Source organism: Paramormyrops kingsleyae, chromosome 8 (genome assembly GCF_048594095.1).
Source record: "Paramormyrops kingsleyae isolate MSU_618 chromosome 8, PKINGS_0.4, whole genome shotgun sequence".
Classification (NCBI taxonomy): domain Eukaryota; kingdom Metazoa; phylum Chordata; class Actinopteri; order Osteoglossiformes; family Mormyridae; genus Paramormyrops; species Paramormyrops kingsleyae.
In genome coordinates, this window is record NC_132804.1 from 20,324,943 (window position 1) to 20,343,906 (window position 18,964).

At 43.5% G+C, this 18,964-nt stretch overlaps 1 protein-coding gene across 5 annotated transcripts in view; it reads left to right on the plus strand.

Annotated features, from left to right (window-relative positions):
* The first annotated feature begins 702 nt into the window (after nucleotides 1–702).
* The window catches only part of kcnq2b (potassium voltage-gated channel, KQT-like subfamily, member 2b), a 37,163-nt gene continuing 18,901 nt past the window's right edge, over nucleotides 703–18,964 (plus strand). For all 5 annotated transcript variants that reach the window (XM_023795486.2, XM_023795483.2, XM_023795487.2 and 2 more), the window contains exons 1-6: nucleotides 703–1,319; nucleotides 11,940–12,030; nucleotides 13,006–13,132; nucleotides 13,636–13,811; nucleotides 15,595–15,720; nucleotides 16,053–16,163. In XM_023795486.2, the coding sequence (XP_023651254.1) occupies nucleotides 1,024–1,319; nucleotides 11,940–12,030; nucleotides 13,006–13,132; nucleotides 13,636–13,811; nucleotides 15,595–15,720; nucleotides 16,053–16,163 (927 nt within the window). In that variant the 5' untranslated portion in view covers nucleotides 703–1,023. The remainder of the gene's footprint in view (nucleotides 1,320–11,939; nucleotides 12,031–13,005; nucleotides 13,133–13,635; nucleotides 13,812–15,594; nucleotides 15,721–16,052; nucleotides 16,164–18,964) is intronic.

Here is an 18,964-nt window from a genome sequence, read left to right on the forward strand (position 1 = left end):
ACTGTTAAAAAACAAGCTTATTTCCAGTGAAAGATCTCATCAGAATGATAGTTTTATAGAAGAAAAAATAATAGATTGTAGCACATATATAATGGCATCAAGTAAAAAAAATATTTATTTATTGTACCCAGGGGCGTTGCTAGAGATTTTGGGCCCCATGAAAGCATATCATATTAGGCCCCCCAGTCCAAACCAATCCAGTTATTTTCCTAATTTTTTAGGGCCCCTGTCGCTCAGGGGCCCTTGGAATCGTCCTAGCTGTCCTCCCCCTTACGGCGCCCCTGATTGTACCAACAAATGCAAAATAAACCTTATTTCAGACTTGTTCAAATTTTGATCATCCTTTAGAGTAGAAACTGAACAATTAGCAGCATTTATAAATAGTTGACATTCAAGATGATATGTACGGGTCTAATGAGGTAAAATAAAGACTCTTTCAAAGGAAATAATCCCCCCTTTTTAAATTTACACTACTAGAAAGGGCCTTACTTATATTTTATGAATAGTTAATTTTCCTTTTAACATTACATACGAATACCACTCAAATGATATACTTCTAATGGTTCCTAAGATATTGAATTGTAAATTGTAAATTTCCAGAAAAATCTGACATAGTCTGTACAGTAAACTCAAAATTAAAATAAATGAACCCTCCTTTCAGTGTAACCGCGTATCTGTCGCGATTTGTTTTCATTTGGAGGATGTACAGTCTTGATGGGGGAGCTATTGATTTTTTTCTCGCGGATTACATTCTTTCTGAATAACTTAAGTTGCATTTCTCCCATACATTGGTTTTTTTCAGCCGTCAGGTGGCCGGAAGCAGCCGAGATTGGAGACAAGATCTGCAGATCTCCTGTATCCATTGCAACCTGGCTCTCCAGAAACAGCAGGCGAGGGAGCGCCGCGCGCACGTTTGACTTGGTCTTCGGCAAACGCTCCGCGCCCCGTTATGCGATGGTGCTACCTGGTGATGATGGATCGAGATCATTGCTCACCAGCCACCCATGACCGTACACTTTAAGAATGGTACAGAAATCCCGCAACGGCGGTGTCTACCCTGGTCCGGCGGCGGAGAAGAAGCTCAAAGTGGGCTTCGTCGGGCTAGAAGCCGGAGCCACCGACACAAGCAGGGATGGGGCGCTACTCATCGCAGCCACCGACGCCACGAAGCGAGGAAGCATCTTAAGCAAGCAGAGGACCAGCATCTCGGGCAAAGGGAAGCCCCCGAAGAGAAATGCCTTCTACCGAAGACTGCAGAATTTCCTCTACAACGTGCTGGAAAGACCGAGAGGATGGGCGTTCATATACCACGCTTACGTGTGAGTACAGTATATAGCCGCTGAAAACGCGAAGAATTGCACATTGGCCGCCGCGATCGCTTGCGGTTTATAGTCATCAAAGGCTTGCGGCACAATGCCTGCGTGCGTGTGTGTAAAGCATATACCCGCTTTTTGTTAGACTTGCAACCATTTTCAACCAGCTGAATATATTAATTGGCTTTAATGCGGATTGGAAATCACCCCCCCCCCCATCGCAATTTATCTTTCTAATGGGTAGGTTTTTTTAAGATGTAATGTAAGTCCATAATAACTAATATGGTTGCTTTGTGTCAGCTGAACAAACCTGTTGTTTGATACGCGTTTTGCAAATAAGCCGCTGCGGCAAAGCACTATCTATTTTTCTTGACATTAATTTATAACGTGTATAGTGGTTGTTTTTTGAGCCACCAGATTAGTTGAACACTGGATGTTTTCTTCAGTTCATTCAGTGTCCAGAGACATTACCGCTTGGGGCTTGTAATGCATTTGTTAATTTGCAAATTCTTAATAGCTGATGTGTAATTTTCTGTCAGTATTAGTTTTTAATTGACGCCTATTAATAGAACTGTTGTCCTGGCATATTGCTAGCCTTATAACACAGTTTCAAGCTGGGGAAGAACAAAACAGACACGACTGGATAAGCCATGCCTCGTACGTAAAATCCAGCGTTTTGTTTGAAGCGATGTCGGTGCGTGATAATCTACCCGCAAGCGCATTTACCTCGGAAAGTGCGGGATCTGACTGTGCGTCCACATCTTTTGGGGGGATGCGGGCTATCTGGAGAGCCGCGGCTGTTCGGGCTCCCGTCTCTTTCAGCACGTACGGCGACTGGACAGCTCCTCCGGGATCGCTGTATGGACTGGAGAGGCACAAGGTTTACTGCAGCAAAAATAGACGGATAGATGGAAAACTCGATAGACAGACCGAGAGATGGATAAATAGGCAGATAGATAGTTGCATGCGTAACAACGCGTCTTGTGTCGAGGTGTAATAATGTACAGCAACGTGTCTGAGAGATAGATTTTCCCTCATTATAATATATGTGCACAATCAATGGGAACAATTTGAAAAAGAAAGATAAACACACACCAATACACACTTGTTTGTCAAATTTTGTAATGTTATATAATAATATATCACTATTACTTAGGACAATTTAGGGCACATAATCAAACGTTTTATATACACAATATATATAGGTGTGTGTGTGTGTGTGTATTTAGCAGCTGGATTTTCTTCATTTGGGTTTTGTGTCCAAAGGGATTGAAATATCAAGATGATCTTATCTGCAAAGTTTGTGGACTTATAGTCTTCATATCAAAGTGCACAATATGCTTGATTAGACTAAGGTGTCTTAGACTCACCAGTTCATATCTTTTAATAACGGGATGGAAATCAGAGGACTTGAATAAACCGGCAGGAAGATAGTGTGATCACCTGGGAACCGCAGAGGCACGGATCTGGGCATACATACACCCTTCTTTGGGAGATGTGCGCACTGGTGACAGCATTCTGCTGACAGGCTGACAAAAGGAATGTTATCAGAAACAAGGGCTACAAGAATGACATTTAAGTTCGCTTAGAGGAGCGGGGGGGGGGGGGGGGGGGGGCGCCCTTCTGTCTGCTGTTGGATTCACTATGAAACGGCCAGCTAGAAACACACAACGAAGAATGCAGTGAAACAACGGAGTGGAAACCACAGTAACACATTTACCTCCTTTAACAAACAAGGGCATGTCAGGTTTTAACTGGCCCATGATTCACGGCATGAATGCAGTGGGGAAAACGCAGTGAACACCAGTACAAGGGAGGTGATGGCAGATGGACCATTAAGCTTGCCAACTTAGCGTCTGGCATGATCTTTTATGGACGGATATGTAATATTGCCCCAGAATATTATTATTATTACTCATATTATTACATAGTATTTTTGCTCCGCTCCTTGACTGATGTGTTCTGCCACAGTGCTGGTTTTTTCCAGTTTATACACCTGGATATTCAGGAAGAGGGATTCAGTCACCTCAGACACTGTGTTGAAAGATGCTGCATTGTGACTGTGCCTAGCAACCTCCGGGATACGAGCTACTGTCCCTAAGGATAATTGTTATGGTCCTGGGGGGGTTTTGCAGTCACAGAAAAAGCTGAATTTCCAATTAAAGAAAAACGCAAAATTCAATTGATGATCTGTATATCATGATTCATGAGTTATATATTGACACGTTGAAATATTATCCTTCCATCTTTATCAACATGAATGGCCAATTCACAACTCACTAACATGAATGTTGTGTCGATTCCCAGCAGCATAGGATAACCTAATAGAAGGTCTGTTCATTGCATAGTCTAATTTTCCAATATGCAAGATCACAGACTAGATTATATGGTTTCTGGAAATTGTGTGATTTTTCATCATACCTAAATGAAATTAAGGTTAAGCACCTTACGCAAGAGTACAACAGCAGGAGCTTTGCTCATCCCAAGTCTTGGCAGGGGCCCTGCTGTTGTACCCTTGAGCCAAGGTATTTAGCCTGAATTCGTCCAGTGAAAAAATTCGGCGATGGAAGATTTTGAGTAAATGCATAAGCTAAGCAGATAAATATGGGAGCCTTATGTTTGTGTTCTTATGTCCTTAAAAACATCGGCCATTAAGTTTTGGAAAATTATTTGTTATTATCATCTGTCTTCGGTAACTGTTTGTCCTATTCAGGATCATGGGGGTGGGGGTGGGGGGGGGGTGGAGTCTACAGCCACAAGGCAGGGAACAACCCAGGATGGAGCACCAACCCATCACAGGGCACTAACCCATCACAGGGCACCAACCCATCACAGGGCACCAACCCATCACAGAGCACCAACCCATCACAGGGCACCAACCCATCACAGGGCACGCTCATACACACCATTGCATTAACACATGCACACCTGTGAGTAATTTGGCAGCTCCAGTTAACCTTAGCATGTTTTGGATCATGGGGAGTAACTGCAGAAAACCCTATGATGACACAGAAAGAACATGCAGACTCTGCACACAGGGAACCACGACAAGGGGCGCAAACCCTGAAGTGTGAGTCAGCAGTGCTCAGCACTGCCTCAGCACTGCACTACTCTGCCACCCCTTACTGTTAATCACTATTTACTAACTTTCAGGGATTCATATGATGTTTTTACACCTACTTATTCCATAAATAAATAATATGTTTTGGTATTTCAGTTACTATTACTTCATTGTTACTCCAAATATATTGCTTCTCCAAATATGTATAGGTATGGGTCTTGTGAGAAGAACTGGACAAGCAAGGTTCAGTAGTCATTGTGGAGCCTCTATGTATGATCTGCTGAATAAAAAACAGAAACACCAGAAGTCATGATTCCTCATTGAGCTCTTCACAGCCCAGTGGGGAAGGAATAATCTGCTGCAGGCTTGATATCATCAGTGTGATGCTTGTGTTCAGAATCATTAGCATTGCTGGCTGATACTGTTGGCGAGTCCCACTCAATTTGAGCAGTAATGGATCAGATCGTGGTACATGGTTGGATCACTTTATCTTCATTGATATCGTTCTTGAAGATTCTCACAGCGACACGTTCAGGCTTAATCTGCTTTTATTGTCTGAAGACCTCAGCTGAGGACCTTGAGAACCAACCGGTCGTGTTCGTATTCGGTGACTTTGTTCACATTGCTGAAGAATTTCGCAAATTTTGTGTGAAGCATGACGGTTAGCAGTGGTGTGTCCGAGCTGATCTAGCCCAGCTAAAATTCTGGGGCTGAAGGTATCTGGTGATATTTTTTGAAAACCAATGTCATGTTCTTTTCTTTTCTCTTTTTTTGTGAGAGATATCCAGCTTCTGCTGACAGAAAAATATAAAAACATGACAGATGGTGGCGTGAAAATGCCACTCAGAGAGCTGTGGGGCTGCTGTGTCCCGCTAGGATGCCACAGACATGTTTGGCATGCTCTCCGCAGAGATTTAGGACGGTTTTGAAGGAATCTGGCACTGTGCTTCCACGAGGAATTCCTCCAACTCTGTAAAATTTGCTGTAGCTGGCACTTCTGTAGACGGTCCCACAAATGCTCTATGAAAGTAATGCCCAGTGACTTGGAAGGACACAGAAAATGACAGAAGTCCTTGTTTAGGGCACTGCCAGTAACGCTGTAGAAATAAATACATTTCAACACCAAAGTTACCTGAATATCTCCAATAACTCTAAGCAAAGGTATGTAAAATGATTCAAATGATATGCGTATCTGGTATGATGAACGTCACACAGGCTGTATATACGCAGCTAATGGAAATGATTTTACAAATAAACCTCAAAATGGACCCCAGAAGAATAGCCCAGTATTGGGAAGTGGTATCTGTGTATTTTTCTATGGCTTTTTTTGGTTTTAAATGTTGTCCTTAACCCCTAAAGCTCCATATTTAGGTTAAGATAAAATTTTCATTTTACACAATTAAATAGTTCATTTTTTACTCAGTAAAATGTTCTCAGCAGTCAGGTGAACACATTTAAATGTTACTTTGCATCTAAGTTACTTAGATTTGAAATCTATAAGACTTAATAAGATAAATCTGTACAGGTTCGGTTTATGGCATACTATTAATCTTACCTTTTGGAAGTTATGACTGGCCTCAGGATTATGGTTATGTTTATATCTATTGAATATGTTACTTTCATCCATTAGCTGCCTGTGCTTGGGGATTTGCCATATTATGAATATGAATGACAGACTTAGTGCAGAAATGCTGCATAACTGGGTGTCGATCTCATGCAGTGCTCCATTAAATCTGCCGTGTAACAGTGAAGTGCCATGGCAGAATGGGGAGGCCGGGGAAACTTTAAAACTGTCCAATTATTCATGCAAGCAGTTTCATTTCGTAGACATTGTAACTGTAAATTGACCTCTAGAAAATGTCATGTAAAATACTGGGATGTTAGGGGGATTAGAAAAATGCAGGATTGCGTCACTTTGCGTTTTTGGGGAGCCCCGGATTAGGGCTCTGGCTGTAGTTTTATCCTTCATGCTGGATTTCCCACTGATTGCTGATTTTGGTCATTTTGCAGTCCAGCAAGATCTTCACATCAGCCAATCATTGCGGACGTACTGTACAGTGGTATGAAGAGCTGCTGAGCAGAATCACGTGTAGTGGAATGTATGCTTTCTGTGGTGAAAAGTCTGTCTGCTTGAAGGGAGTTAGGTGACAAGATTGGAATGCACTATAAATTTTTAACTTATCACAATAATCTTTTATTTCTTGTTTTTTTCATCCAGATCTCTCTTATTGTATTGCTTTAGTACGTCCCCTTTTATGACACTGATTTTTACATGGAACCAACAATATTCTTTTCATTATGTACATCTAGCTAATACTGAGTAGGACCCACTTTCGCCTCCTGAACCGCTTCAGCGGTAGATGAGTTGTGCATTCAAAGAATCCTTTCCTCACACCACAATTGTACCGAGCTGTTATTTTTGCACTCGTGGCCTTTCCTGTTAGCGTAAACAAATCTGGCCATTCTCCTCTGACCTCTCTCATTAACAAGGTGTTTCTGGCCACAGATCTGTTCCTGACTGGATGTTTTTTTGTTCATCACACCATTCGCTGTAAACTCGACATGCGGTCTGTCCCAGGAGGACGGCTCTTTCTGAGATTCTGGAAATGAAACGTCTTTCTCCAACAATCACGCCATATTCAAAATGGTTTATAGATCACTTGTCTTTTAATGGTGATTCCTGCATGCTGTATATATTCAGTTGCAGTCACTATATTTGCTGTTTGTAGGAGCAGGCTGTCCGTGGCCTACCTGACTGGCCATAGAGCAGGGGTGGGCAGTCTCATCCGCAATGGGCCGGTGTGTATGCAGGTTTTTGTGATAACCTTTAGGTCAGCTGTTCAAACACAGGTGTGAGGACTCTTCAGCCACTCAGTCCTCTAATTAGTGACCTAATTAGAGAGTTGCAGCAAAAACCTGCATTCACACCGGCCCTTTGCGGATAAGATTGCCCCCCCCTGCCATAGAGTATACATGGATGTTGATAAAAACATTGCTTAAACGTTGTTGCTTTTCATTTTAGGAGATCTCTTATTCTTACAGAGGATTATTTTCAAGTTAGAACAGGCCTGATAGACATATATTTTTACCATACAAAACTCACTACCCACTCTCAGGAATTTCTTCCTGTACATCTTGACCTGAAATGTTCCCAGTCCAGGATGAGTGGATACACATTGTTCCCAGACTGTCGTCTTTTTCTTTTTTGGGTAGTCAAAGCTCCTTTTTTTTTAGCACATTAGCTCAAAGCGCAACACTCATTCGGTGCATTGGATTGAGTCCACATCCTTCTTGACAGTAGTAGACCCATCTCATACAATGCATCACCTAGTTTAAGGATTTAAACTATCGAAAAAAAAGAAAATCTCATAAATATAATGAATATGTAACATTAAAAACATTATTATTAAGACAGATTTCTGAGCATGGGTAGAAGCGGTAATTAAAAGTGAAGCTGTTCCTGAGCATTGGGCCTGCTTCCCTCATTCCCCTGTATTTGCTTCAGTAGCCGTGTCTTTCCTCCTTCCTCTGGATTTGCTTCAGTAGCCGTGTCTTTCCTCCTTCCTCTGGATTTGCTTCAGTAGCCGTGTCTTTCCTCCTTCCTCTGGATTTGCTTCAGTAGCCGTGTCTTTCCTCCTTCCCCTGTATTTGCTTCAGTAGCCGTGTCTTTCCTCCTTCCTCTGGATTTGCTTCATTAGCCTTGTCTTTCCTCCTTCCTCTGGATTTGCTTCAGTAGCCGTGTCTTTCCTCATTCCTCTGGATTTGCTTCAGTAGCCGTGTCTTTCCTCCTTCCTCTGGATTTGCTTCAGTAGCCGTGTCTTTCCTCATTCCTCTGGATTTGCTTCAGTAGCCGTGTCTTTCCTCCTTCCTCTGGATTTGCTTCAGTAGCCGTGTCTTTCCTCCTTCCTCTGGATTTGCTTCATTAGCCTTGTCTTTCCTCCTTCCTCTGGATTTGCTTCAGTAGCCGTGTCTTTCCTCATTCCTCTGGATTTGCTTCAGTAGCCGTGTCTTTCCTCCTTCCCCTGTATTTGCTTCAGTAGCCGTGTCTTTCCTCCTTCCTCTGGATTTGCTTCAGTAGCCGTGTCTTTCCTCCTTCCCCTGGATTTGCTTCAGTAGCCGTGTCTTTCCTCCTTCCTCTGGATTTGCTTCAGTAGCCGTGTCTTTCCTCCTTCCCCTGTATTTGCTTCAGTAGCCGTGTCTTTCCTCCTTCCTCTGGATTTGCTTCAGTAGCCGTGTCTTTCCTCCTTCCTCTGGATTTGCTTCATTAGCCTTGTCTTTCCTCCTTCCTCTGGATTTGCTTCAGTAGCCGTGTCTTTCCTCATTCCTCTGGATTTGCTTCAGTAGCCGTGTCTTTCCTCCTTCCTCTGGATTTGCTTCAGTAGCCGTGTCTTTCCTCATTCCTCTGGATTTGCTTCAGTAGCCGTGTCTTTCCTCCTTCCTCTGGATTTGCTTCAGTAGCCGTGTCTTTCCTCCTTCCTCTGGATTTGCTTCATTAGCCTTGTCTTTCCTCCTTCCTCTGGATTTGCTTCAGTAGCCGTGTCTTTCCTCATTCCTCTGGATTTGCTTCAGTAGCCTTGTCTTTCCTTCTTCCCCTGGATTTGCTTCAGTAGCCTTGTCTTTCCTCATTCCTCTGGATTTGCTTCAGTAGCCTTGTCTTTCCTTCTTCCCCCGGATTTGCTTCAGTAGCCTTGTCTTTCCTCCTTCCTCTGGATTTGCTTCAGTAGCCGTGTCTTTCCTCCTTCCTCTGGATTTGCTTCAGTAGCCTTGTCTTTCCTCATTCCTCTGGATTTGCTTCAGTAGCCTTGTCTTTCCTTCTTCCCCCGGATTTGCTTCAGTAGCCTTGTCTTTCCTCCTTCCTCTGGATTTGCTTCAGTAGCCGTGTCTTTCCTCCTTCCTCTGGATTTGCTTCAGTAGCCTTGTCTTTCCTCCTTCCTCTGGATTTGCTTCAGTAGCCGTGTCTTACCTCATTCCCCTGGAGCTCCAGGCCAGGCGTTTGGTTTTTTCAGCTTTGCAGTTTAAATAAAAAATAAACAAAACCACAGTGGTAACTAGGGCAGCGCTTTCACATAGTAATTTTCATACTGTACAAGACTGCTTTTGGATACAGAGAAGAATATTTTTAAAATTCTGGGACAGAACCTTGGCTTTTGTTCCAGAGAGTGCTCACATATGAAGATATTACTTACCCTTGTAAAATTCTCCAATCCAGTAAATCCACACAATGATTTTTTGAGTGTGCCTACAAATCAACAACAATAACAATAATAATTTCAATAATATATGTGATGGATGAAATGGGTATTTTTGTAAAAGGGTACATAGATATCTTAGACAGCAACCTAGATCATTTGCCTTTAATGTGTTCTTGCATTGTGTAGTCCTTTAGACTCTCTGAACCCAGATTTGTATCTTAAGCTATGGCATTAACTAAGTAATATATAGTTAGAAAATCTACTGTACTAAGGATACAGTTAAAAGAACTTGTGATTTATAATAGTATCCCTCCACTGGTAATCTCTTGAGAAATATGTTGTGTCCATTCATATTTGTTGAATTATCCCGAATGGGCTCTGCAGATGAGGAGACACTAAGTGAACTTTGTGGAGATTGTGTTTGACAGAGGTTTCACATTTAACCGGCTATCCTAGAGGATCACTTACAGAGCTCTGCCGCTTCTCCTTGGTGCGTGACGAGGCTTGCAGCCCTATGGGTGGGCAGCCTTGGTCATGACCCGCCACCTCTGCGTTTTGTAACCTGGTGGACCCTGTAACCCTAACCCCATCTCAGCCAGATTTGGTGCAATCTGACGAGTGATGGAGGCAGTCTGCAGCCTTTTAATGAATTTGGCTACCCGCCATTTTACCTCATGCACTGGGAGAGAATGTTACTCTCTTAATGAACCATCTACAAAATTTATGCAAAACCCTATTAACAGTAATTAAATGATAAATATTAAATGTTCTTTCAAATTTACCTCATGCAAATTTACCCAAATTGCCTGAGTCCATGCAAGTTTCCACACCTAAAACTTTAAGTCACCTAGAAAGTGACATTACTTGGCAGTAAACACTGTCCTCAGTGTGACATATTGAACCATGTCTTGCATTTCAAATCAATGAGCTATAGTTGGACACCTAGATCCGTCACACAATATGCTGTCTATGGTTTTAGCCTTTCTTAACTAATAACCATCCTACCCTTTTAACTTTGAATAATATTGACACGGAAAGTACATTATGTTGCAAAATGCATGGGGGACCTTGGCAGTATGGTTCTCAACGTTTTACCTTCATAAATATAAACATTCATGGATAAAATGGCAAGACTAAATGGTAATATCACAGGAAAGGGTGCAATGGAGGGCTACAAGAATGATTCCTGGTCTTAGAGGAATGTCTTATGAGGAGAGGTTAGCTGAGCTGAATCTGTTTAGCCTTGAGCAAAGGAGACTAAGGACATGATCCAGGTATATAAGATTCTAACGGGTCTGGATGCTGTTCAGCCAAATGGCTATTTCAATATTAGTTTAAATACTAGAACTCGTGGCCATAAGTGGAAATTAGTGGGAGAATTTGAGGAAGCACTTCTTCACACAGCGTGTAGTTAGAGTATGGAATAGTCTTCCTGCTAGTGTAGCGGAAGCTAAAACCCTGGGTTCCTAGAGCTAGATAAGATTTTAACAACTCTGAGCTATTAGTTAAGTTCTCCCCAAATGAGTTTGATGGGCCAAATGGCCTCCTCTCGTTTGTAAATTGCTTATGTTCTTATGTTTGTCAAAATGTGTTTTTTTCCCCCCAAAGTTTACCTTTTGCTGCTATGGAAAGTGTACTTTAAGGAGTCCCAGGAAAAACAGTTGTTTCTTTTTTTTCATTTTTGGAAATATTATTCGGGTGAATTGCCGTTTTGCTCAACCCTAAACATGCCGTTGACGAAGCATTGATTTTATTGCAAGAAGCAATGCAGCGTAACATGAAAAGTCCGGAGTAGGCACACGCAAGCACAAAATCCTCCTTCTGCGGGCACGTTCAGCATTCACTGAAAGTGTCTCTCAATTTGCACAACAATTCTGTGGCGCTGTGTCATGTGGGGTCCCACGCCGCGTGACAGAAACCAAAGCACTGAACCTTATTTCACATCTTTCCGTCACCTGTTGCATGGCACCTCTCTGGGTATCACTGTCACCTGGCATTCTCGGGGTCAGTTTGCTGCCCCAGGGTGTCCATACTTGGTGTTTGCGTGTTCTCACGAACATGTGGGTTTCTGTAATGTGTGAACCTGTGTCCTGTGATGAACTGGCATCCCATTCGGAACCTGCCCTGTCTTTCTAGGGATTGGCTCACTGCAGCCCTATGTTGGCTAAGCACTTAAGGACTGGTGCAGTTTTTGTGCTTCTTTTTATTATTAATTAATTCTAACTACAAAAGCAGGCTGAGCATGAAATAACTGAGGATGATGCCAGAAGATGTGTAAGCAGATTTTTTTTCTGGAAAAAAGTTTGAAAGTTATTTTTGGTGTTCTTTTCATTTCAGTGAGCTGATTCTTACAACCCTTCTGTTCCTCCACAGCTTCCTCTTGGTCTTTTCCTGTCTCGTCCTCTCCGTCTTCTCAACAATCAAGGAGTACGAAAAAAGCTCTGAAGATGCTCTATATATCCTGGTATGTATTCCCCAGTGCAACCTGACAGAGGTGACCCTGTTGAAATATTGCTGTTGTCTTTCCTGTAGATGCACAATCTAATGCAAGCAAATACTGTATCAGCTCTTGCGTAAGAGGCAGCGTAATGTATGTATGTCGGCATTCTGTAATAATGTTTTGGTGTAATTTTCTCTCTGGCCTGAAATTTAAACAATGACTCCACCTTCAAGAGGACATAATGGCTTTATGTTTTATTCATGTATGTGCTGTGCTTACTGTAAAAAATATCTACAGTCGTGGCCTAGTGGACTGTACCTCCAGGATGGGGGATTTGAATCTCTGCTGTGCTCTGCGTGTGTGGGATTCGCATGTGCTCCCTGTTGGGGGTGGCGTGGCTCTGTGCCTGTGATTGTAAGGTCCCCGGTTTGAGTCCCGTCCTCAGCGGAATAGTCACACGTCCTATGGGCCCTTGAGTGTGGCCCTTACCCCCCCTGAAAGGCTCCAGGGGGCCAGATAAATGGCTGACCCTGTCCTCAGACCTCAGGCTTTGCTCTCAACTGTGTTTATGTATATATATAGATGTGTGTGTGTGTGTGTGTGTATCAGAGAGCATGATGGGATACGTGAAAAGAAGCATTCTAATGTACTTCTACGGATGGCAAATAAAGCATCATTATGTCACAGCAGTTTCCTCTGGGTACTCTCCAGCCCAAAGACATGCAGTTAAGCTCATTGGTGTCTCTAAATAGCCCGTTTCTGTGTGTATGTGCCCCGTGATGGACTGGCATCCTGAGTAGGATGTACCCCTGCCATGTGCCCTATGCTGCCTGGCATAGGCTCCAGTCCCCCTCCCCCAGCGTCAGCCTAGCCCAGATAAGTGGCCAGATGATGGATAGATATATTTATAGCACACAACAGCTTTATTATATAGGCAGAAGCACAGAGTCCTTCCTTGGGTTTACACTGAGCGAAAGTGCCCTTTCTGTGTATGTGCAGGAAATCGTGACCATTGTGGTGTTCGGAGTGGAGTACATTGTAAGGATCTGGGCAGCGGGGTGCTGCTGTCGTTACCGAGGATGGAGGGGGCGGCTCAAGTTTGCCCGCAAGCCCTTCTGTGTCATCGGTAAGTAGGAGCTCTCCCTGAGGTGCTCCTGTCTGGCCAGGGGGTCGTGGGCGGGGCCTGGCGTGCATCACCTCTGGCCAAGCTGGCACTAATGCATCAAGCTTAAAATGGGATTTTCCTCCCAACTAAGGTAGCAGGTGGAACGAGAGCTTGGGAGAGCGCTTTGTCTTATTTTGTAATCGTTTAAATGTTTGATTCTGTCAGCTGGTTTTTTTTGTTTTGGTTTGCTGGCATTGGCTTCTGTGCAGTTAATGTTAACACTGTTTGAAAGTTACAGACGCACAGAGAAATAAAATAATCCCACAGAGCAAACACTTTATCTCTTTATTTAGCTGCTGGTTTGAAACCCAAGGCGTTGAATAGCTTTTCCCGATTTAGTGTACCTTTTTTTTTTTTATGGAAGTAATTTGGGTCACTACGGCACCAAATGAACATGAACAGTCATTTTATCGGAATTGTCACCGCAGTGTCTGTAAACTGAATCAGATGTCCGTCCTTCCCAGACATCATGGTGTTGATCGCCTCCATCTCGGTGCTGGCGGCTGGTACCCAGGGGAACGTGTTTGCCACCTCAGCCATCCGCAGCTTGAGGTTCCTTCAGATCCTGCGCATGATCCGGATGGATCGCCGTGGAGGCACCTGGAAGCTCTTGGGTTCGGTCGTCTACGCCCACAGCAAGGTAACCGGCGATGGGGCGGAGCACCCTCCTTGATGGGCTTGCAGACAAACTGACAGGCTGCGCTGAGCGAATCACCAGATCATAATCGCCGGGCCTGCAGTACGTCCAGCAATGAAGGTCCAGAGCATTAAGCGTTGTCAAAGACACTCACCACCCAGGCTATAAACCTCCCCAGGGACTGCACTTCGGTAGGTGCCTCCAGAGCCTTATGGTCGGGACTGAGAGGCTGAGGAGAAGCAAACGCTCACAGGCCGTTGGGACCTTAACAGTACCTAGCAAAATAGGCTATATCTGCACTTAAAATATTTTCTTACACATTTTTTATCTTTACTTTTGAAACACTTTTTATATATTTCTATATTTTTAGTACTTATTTTGTTAACGTATTACTTTTATTTTGTTATCCTTCTACTTTTTAAATTTAATTTCATAATTTCATTTTACTGCTGGTGTACCAATACATTTACGCATGTGAGAAATTGAAATCTTGAATCTTCAGCATCAAGATTGGTCATGTAGATCAATCATAGACGGATCATCTCTGGTTGCAGGGTTGCAAAGCATGACACAATCTGTCTCCGGTGCACACACACACACATACACACACAGACAAAAAGAATAAAAAGCAGCATAGTAAAGTATCAGGCTTCTGCATTTCCATTTCCTGATTCATTGTGTCGTGATTTTGGTAGCACGCCTCTCAGAATGTGACCAGTTCGAATTGCCCAGGATGACGCAGTGCTTTGCTTCAGGGAAGGACTGTCACTTTAAATATGCAAAGCAGTAGGCGGTTATATTGGCAGAAACACATGGAAAAATATACTCGTGAAAAAATATACCCTTTCATGAAAAAGCATTCAGATGTATCTCAGTGGTGTTCCCTCAGCTCTCAATATGTTTATGGTCTGAACGATTTGAATGGTTTTTGTTTGCTTTTTAATAATTAATAATAAGCATTAATATTTAATAGCAAATAAATGTTGAAATGTCATGAATTATTAGGTTACTTATTATTATTAATATATATCCCGAAGACTAATAAGCGTAATTAGACATTCGAGTATAAGTGTTAGGAAAATATCAATTCTGCTAAAGATGGCACTTATCGAGTTATAAAGCTACATGTACAATGATTATCTCTGACCATTGGTGACCTACTCATGAAAATTAAAATAAAAAAGCTATCAGTCCCGAATCACAGACTTAAACAAACAGTAACGTGTTTGGTGTTGTGTGAACTGTGCACAGTGTTAAACCTAAAAGCCGTTTTGAAAGCCTGAACTGTAAAATATTGTGGAATGAATAATGCAGATAATTGTGAGCTTTAAAATTGAGTATATTCTTTAATAGCCTTTGAGAGCATGTGTGTGGAGTGGAGATACCCAAAGGATGAAAGTCATTAAACTGCTCCCCACTCATCTAGACACACCGAACGTCACTTGATTGGTTTGCGTGGTACCTATAATTAACCCTGATGCACGTAACCCGATTGTTCCACCGCGGCGTGCAAACTAGCAAGTCTTTGATTTGTGGAACATGTGGGCTTTGAAAGAATTTACATACATGCTAATTGAGCAGCTTGTGGTGTGGTTTATTTATGATCTAAGGAAGGGATTGGCTGTCATACCATTGAGAAGGATACTAATCAACTGCTTCTACAAACATTCGGAAAAATGAATTAAGTGAACATTGAATCTATCATTGCTGTATAAAGTAAGGAAATAAAGGGGAACAGATATACCGCCGCGTGACACTAACGACATGTTCCTTAAATGGATTACAGGAGCTGATCACTGCCTGGTACATTGGCTTCCTCTGCCTCATTCTGGCCTCCTTCCTGGTTTACTTGGCGGAGAAAGAGGACAACAAGGAGTTCGAAACCTACGCAGACGCACTGTGGTGGGGGCTTGTAAGTCATTTTTATGGCGATGAGGAGTCAATCGCGACGAGATGGCTAGTGGGAGGGGGTAGACAGACCCCGCTTCCCGAAAAGCTGAGTTATAATTGGGCGGTATTCTTGGGATATATTCTCTTACTGTACTTAATGTCCTCTGCAGGACTAGTTACAAAGCATCACATAAAAACAGTCGTCAGGTCCATCTGGTACAATAATTAAATGAATGTCATAACCAGGAAATGCACTGTGTGGTGCAGACACAGTCTTCTCCATTGAAGAAATGCTTTCATTATTACCTACTGGGAACGTGTTGCAATAAATCATTTCTGTCTCTGTGGTTTCAGATCACGCTGACTACAATAGGCTATGGTGATAAGTACCCCATAACGTGGAATGGACGCCTTCTTGCTGCGACTTTCACCCTCATTGGAGTTTCGTTCTTTGCCCTCCCAGCGGTACGTGTGTAATTCTTAACCATGCATTATGCATTACTGTACAATATAAACAATACATTACCAACGGTCAATGCCAATATCTGTCTAAATACGTACAGTAGAGCGAACACAAATGTGAGATGCAAATATAAAAAGTGTAATTATTGATATAGAATTGGTTTATGGAATTCATAAAGCTATGAGTACTGGGGACGTGTATTAAGGGAGTATTGCTACATTGTTATGTGATGAGACGTTCCAGTTCATTCAAAAAGCAAATGAAAATGACAGGCTTATTAGGGATTAATGGTTTATAATATGCTGTTGAAGAACAGTGGATGTGCACTTGATCTCTGCTGGAAATGAATGAAATATAAAAGACCTCCTGATCTCGGCTTGAGCACTAATAAAAACCCAAACCCCGATGAACACTAATGAAACCACATGGGGACCCAAACCACAGTGAATGCTGCTGAAAAGTACATGTCTGTCCAATCCCTACTGGACACCTGCTAGCAGAAGATTGATGTCTTGGTTATAATTCATCTTTAATGGGCCAAAACAAAGCTGACTGTCAAACTTTAAAGACTCTTAAATATTGTACCATGATTTTATTTTTGAATATTTCAATATTCATTAAAAATTTTCACAAAAGCCCTATCAAAAAAAAGCCCTACCCCTCCATGAATCTTATTGTGGTTGAGGGGTTTGTGCTTATTGTTTAGAGCAGGTGCCACTAGTAGGGCATCCCAAGACATATTGGTCCTAGGTGAGCGGCTAGAGTGTGTGCTTCAAAAAGACGATTACGATTCAGGACCATGTTACCCTGCCCAGACTGGGGAGACCAGGGCCTCCCCCTTGAGCCAGGCCTGGGGCAGCATTGGGCCTGGCCATAAGGGTCCGCTTTCCTGTGGGCCCGTCACCTGTAGGTGGAGCCGTGGGGGTCGGGTGCAATGTAGATGCAGGGGCCTCGACAGACCGATTGTCAGCTACCAAAACTGGCTCTAGGTACATGGAACATAACCTCTCTGGTGGGAAAGGAGCCTGAGCTGGAGCAGGAGGTAGAGAGATACCGACTAGATATAGTCAGGCACCAGGCAGGAGTGGGTTTACTTATACCCCCCCAGTTCAGTGCCAGTGTTTTGGAGTTCACCCTGGTGCAAAGAGGGTCACTTCCCTTGGACTTCAAGCCGGGAAACGGGCTCTGACTGTTGTCTGTGTGCACGTGCCGGACACCAGTCCAGAGTATCCAGACTTCTACGAGACCTTGGAGGGGGGGCTGGAATTTTGTTTGACTGTCAAACTTTAAAGACTCTTAAATATTGTACCATGATTTTATTTTTGAATATTTCAATATTCATTAAAAATTTTCACAAAAGCCCTATCAAAAAAAAGCCCTACCCCTCCATGTTCCTTTGGAACAAAAGGACTCCATTGTTCTGCTGGGGGACTTAAACGTTCATGTGGGTAATTAATTAAAGTGAAACCTGGAAGGGTGTGGTTGGGTGAAAATGGCCTGCCCGATTATAATCCGAGCAATGATCAGTTATTGGACTTCTGTGCTAATCACAATTTGTCCATAACAAACACCATGTTTGAGCATAAGGGTGTTCATAAGTGCACCTGGCACCAGAGCTCCCTAGGCCACAATTATGTAATCGTATTGTCGGATTTGCGTCCACATGTTTTGGACACTTGAGTGAAGAGAGGAGCTGAGCCATCAACTGATCACCACTTCATGGTGAGTGGGATCTGATGGCGGGGGAAGATGCTGGATAGACCTGGTAGACCTGAACACATAGTGAGGGTGTGCTGAGAGCTTCTGGCGGAGGCCCCTGTCCGGGAGATCTTCAACTCGCACCTCCGGCAGAACTTCTCCTCTCTCCTGAGCGAGTCAGGGGACATGGAGCCTGAACAGGCCATGTTCTGGGACTCCATTGCTGAGGCAGCGTTGCAGAGCCGTGGCTGTTAGGTCATTGATGACTGTAACAATCCCTGAACCCAGTGGTGAACACCAGCAGTAAAGAGAGCTGTCAGGCTGAAGAAGGAGGCCTTCAGGGCTTAGTTAGCTTGTGGGACTCCTGAAGCAGCTAACAGGTACCGGCAGGCCAAGCAGGAAGCGGCTCTGGTGGTTGCTGAAGCAAAAACATGGGTGTGGGAGGAGTTTGGTGAGGATATGGAGAAGGACTTTTGGTCGGCCTTGAAAAGGTTCTGGCAAACCATCAGGTGACTCAGGAGGGGGATGCAGGGCTTCACCGATATTATATTACAGCAGGGATGGAGAACTGTTGACCTCAACTGGTTATATAGTCAGGCGGTGGAGAGAATATTTAGAGGATCTCCTAAGTCCCACTGATACACCTTCCTCAGAGGAAGTACAGCTGGAAGACTCTGAGGCTGAGGTTACTGAAGTAGTAACAACTCTTCAGCAGGAAGGATCCGGGGCTGGATGAGATTCACCCTGAGCTCTTTAATGCTCTTTATGTTGTGGGGCTGTCTTAGCTGATACGCGTCTTCAGCATTGCATACATGTCAGGGACAGTGCCTTTGGACTGGCAGACTGGGGAGGCGGTCCCAGTCTTTAAGATAGGGGACACTAGGATGTGTTCCAATTTTAGGGGGATCACACTCCTCAGCCTCCCTGGGAAGGTCTATGCCAGGGTACAGGAGGGGAGGGTCCATCTGTTAGTCGAACCTCAGATCAAGAGGGAACAATGCAGATTCTGTCCTAGTCATAGAACACTGGACCATCTCTTCACCCTCACAAGGATACTGGAGGGTTCATGGGAGTTTGCCAACCAGTCTACCTGTGTTTTGTGGGC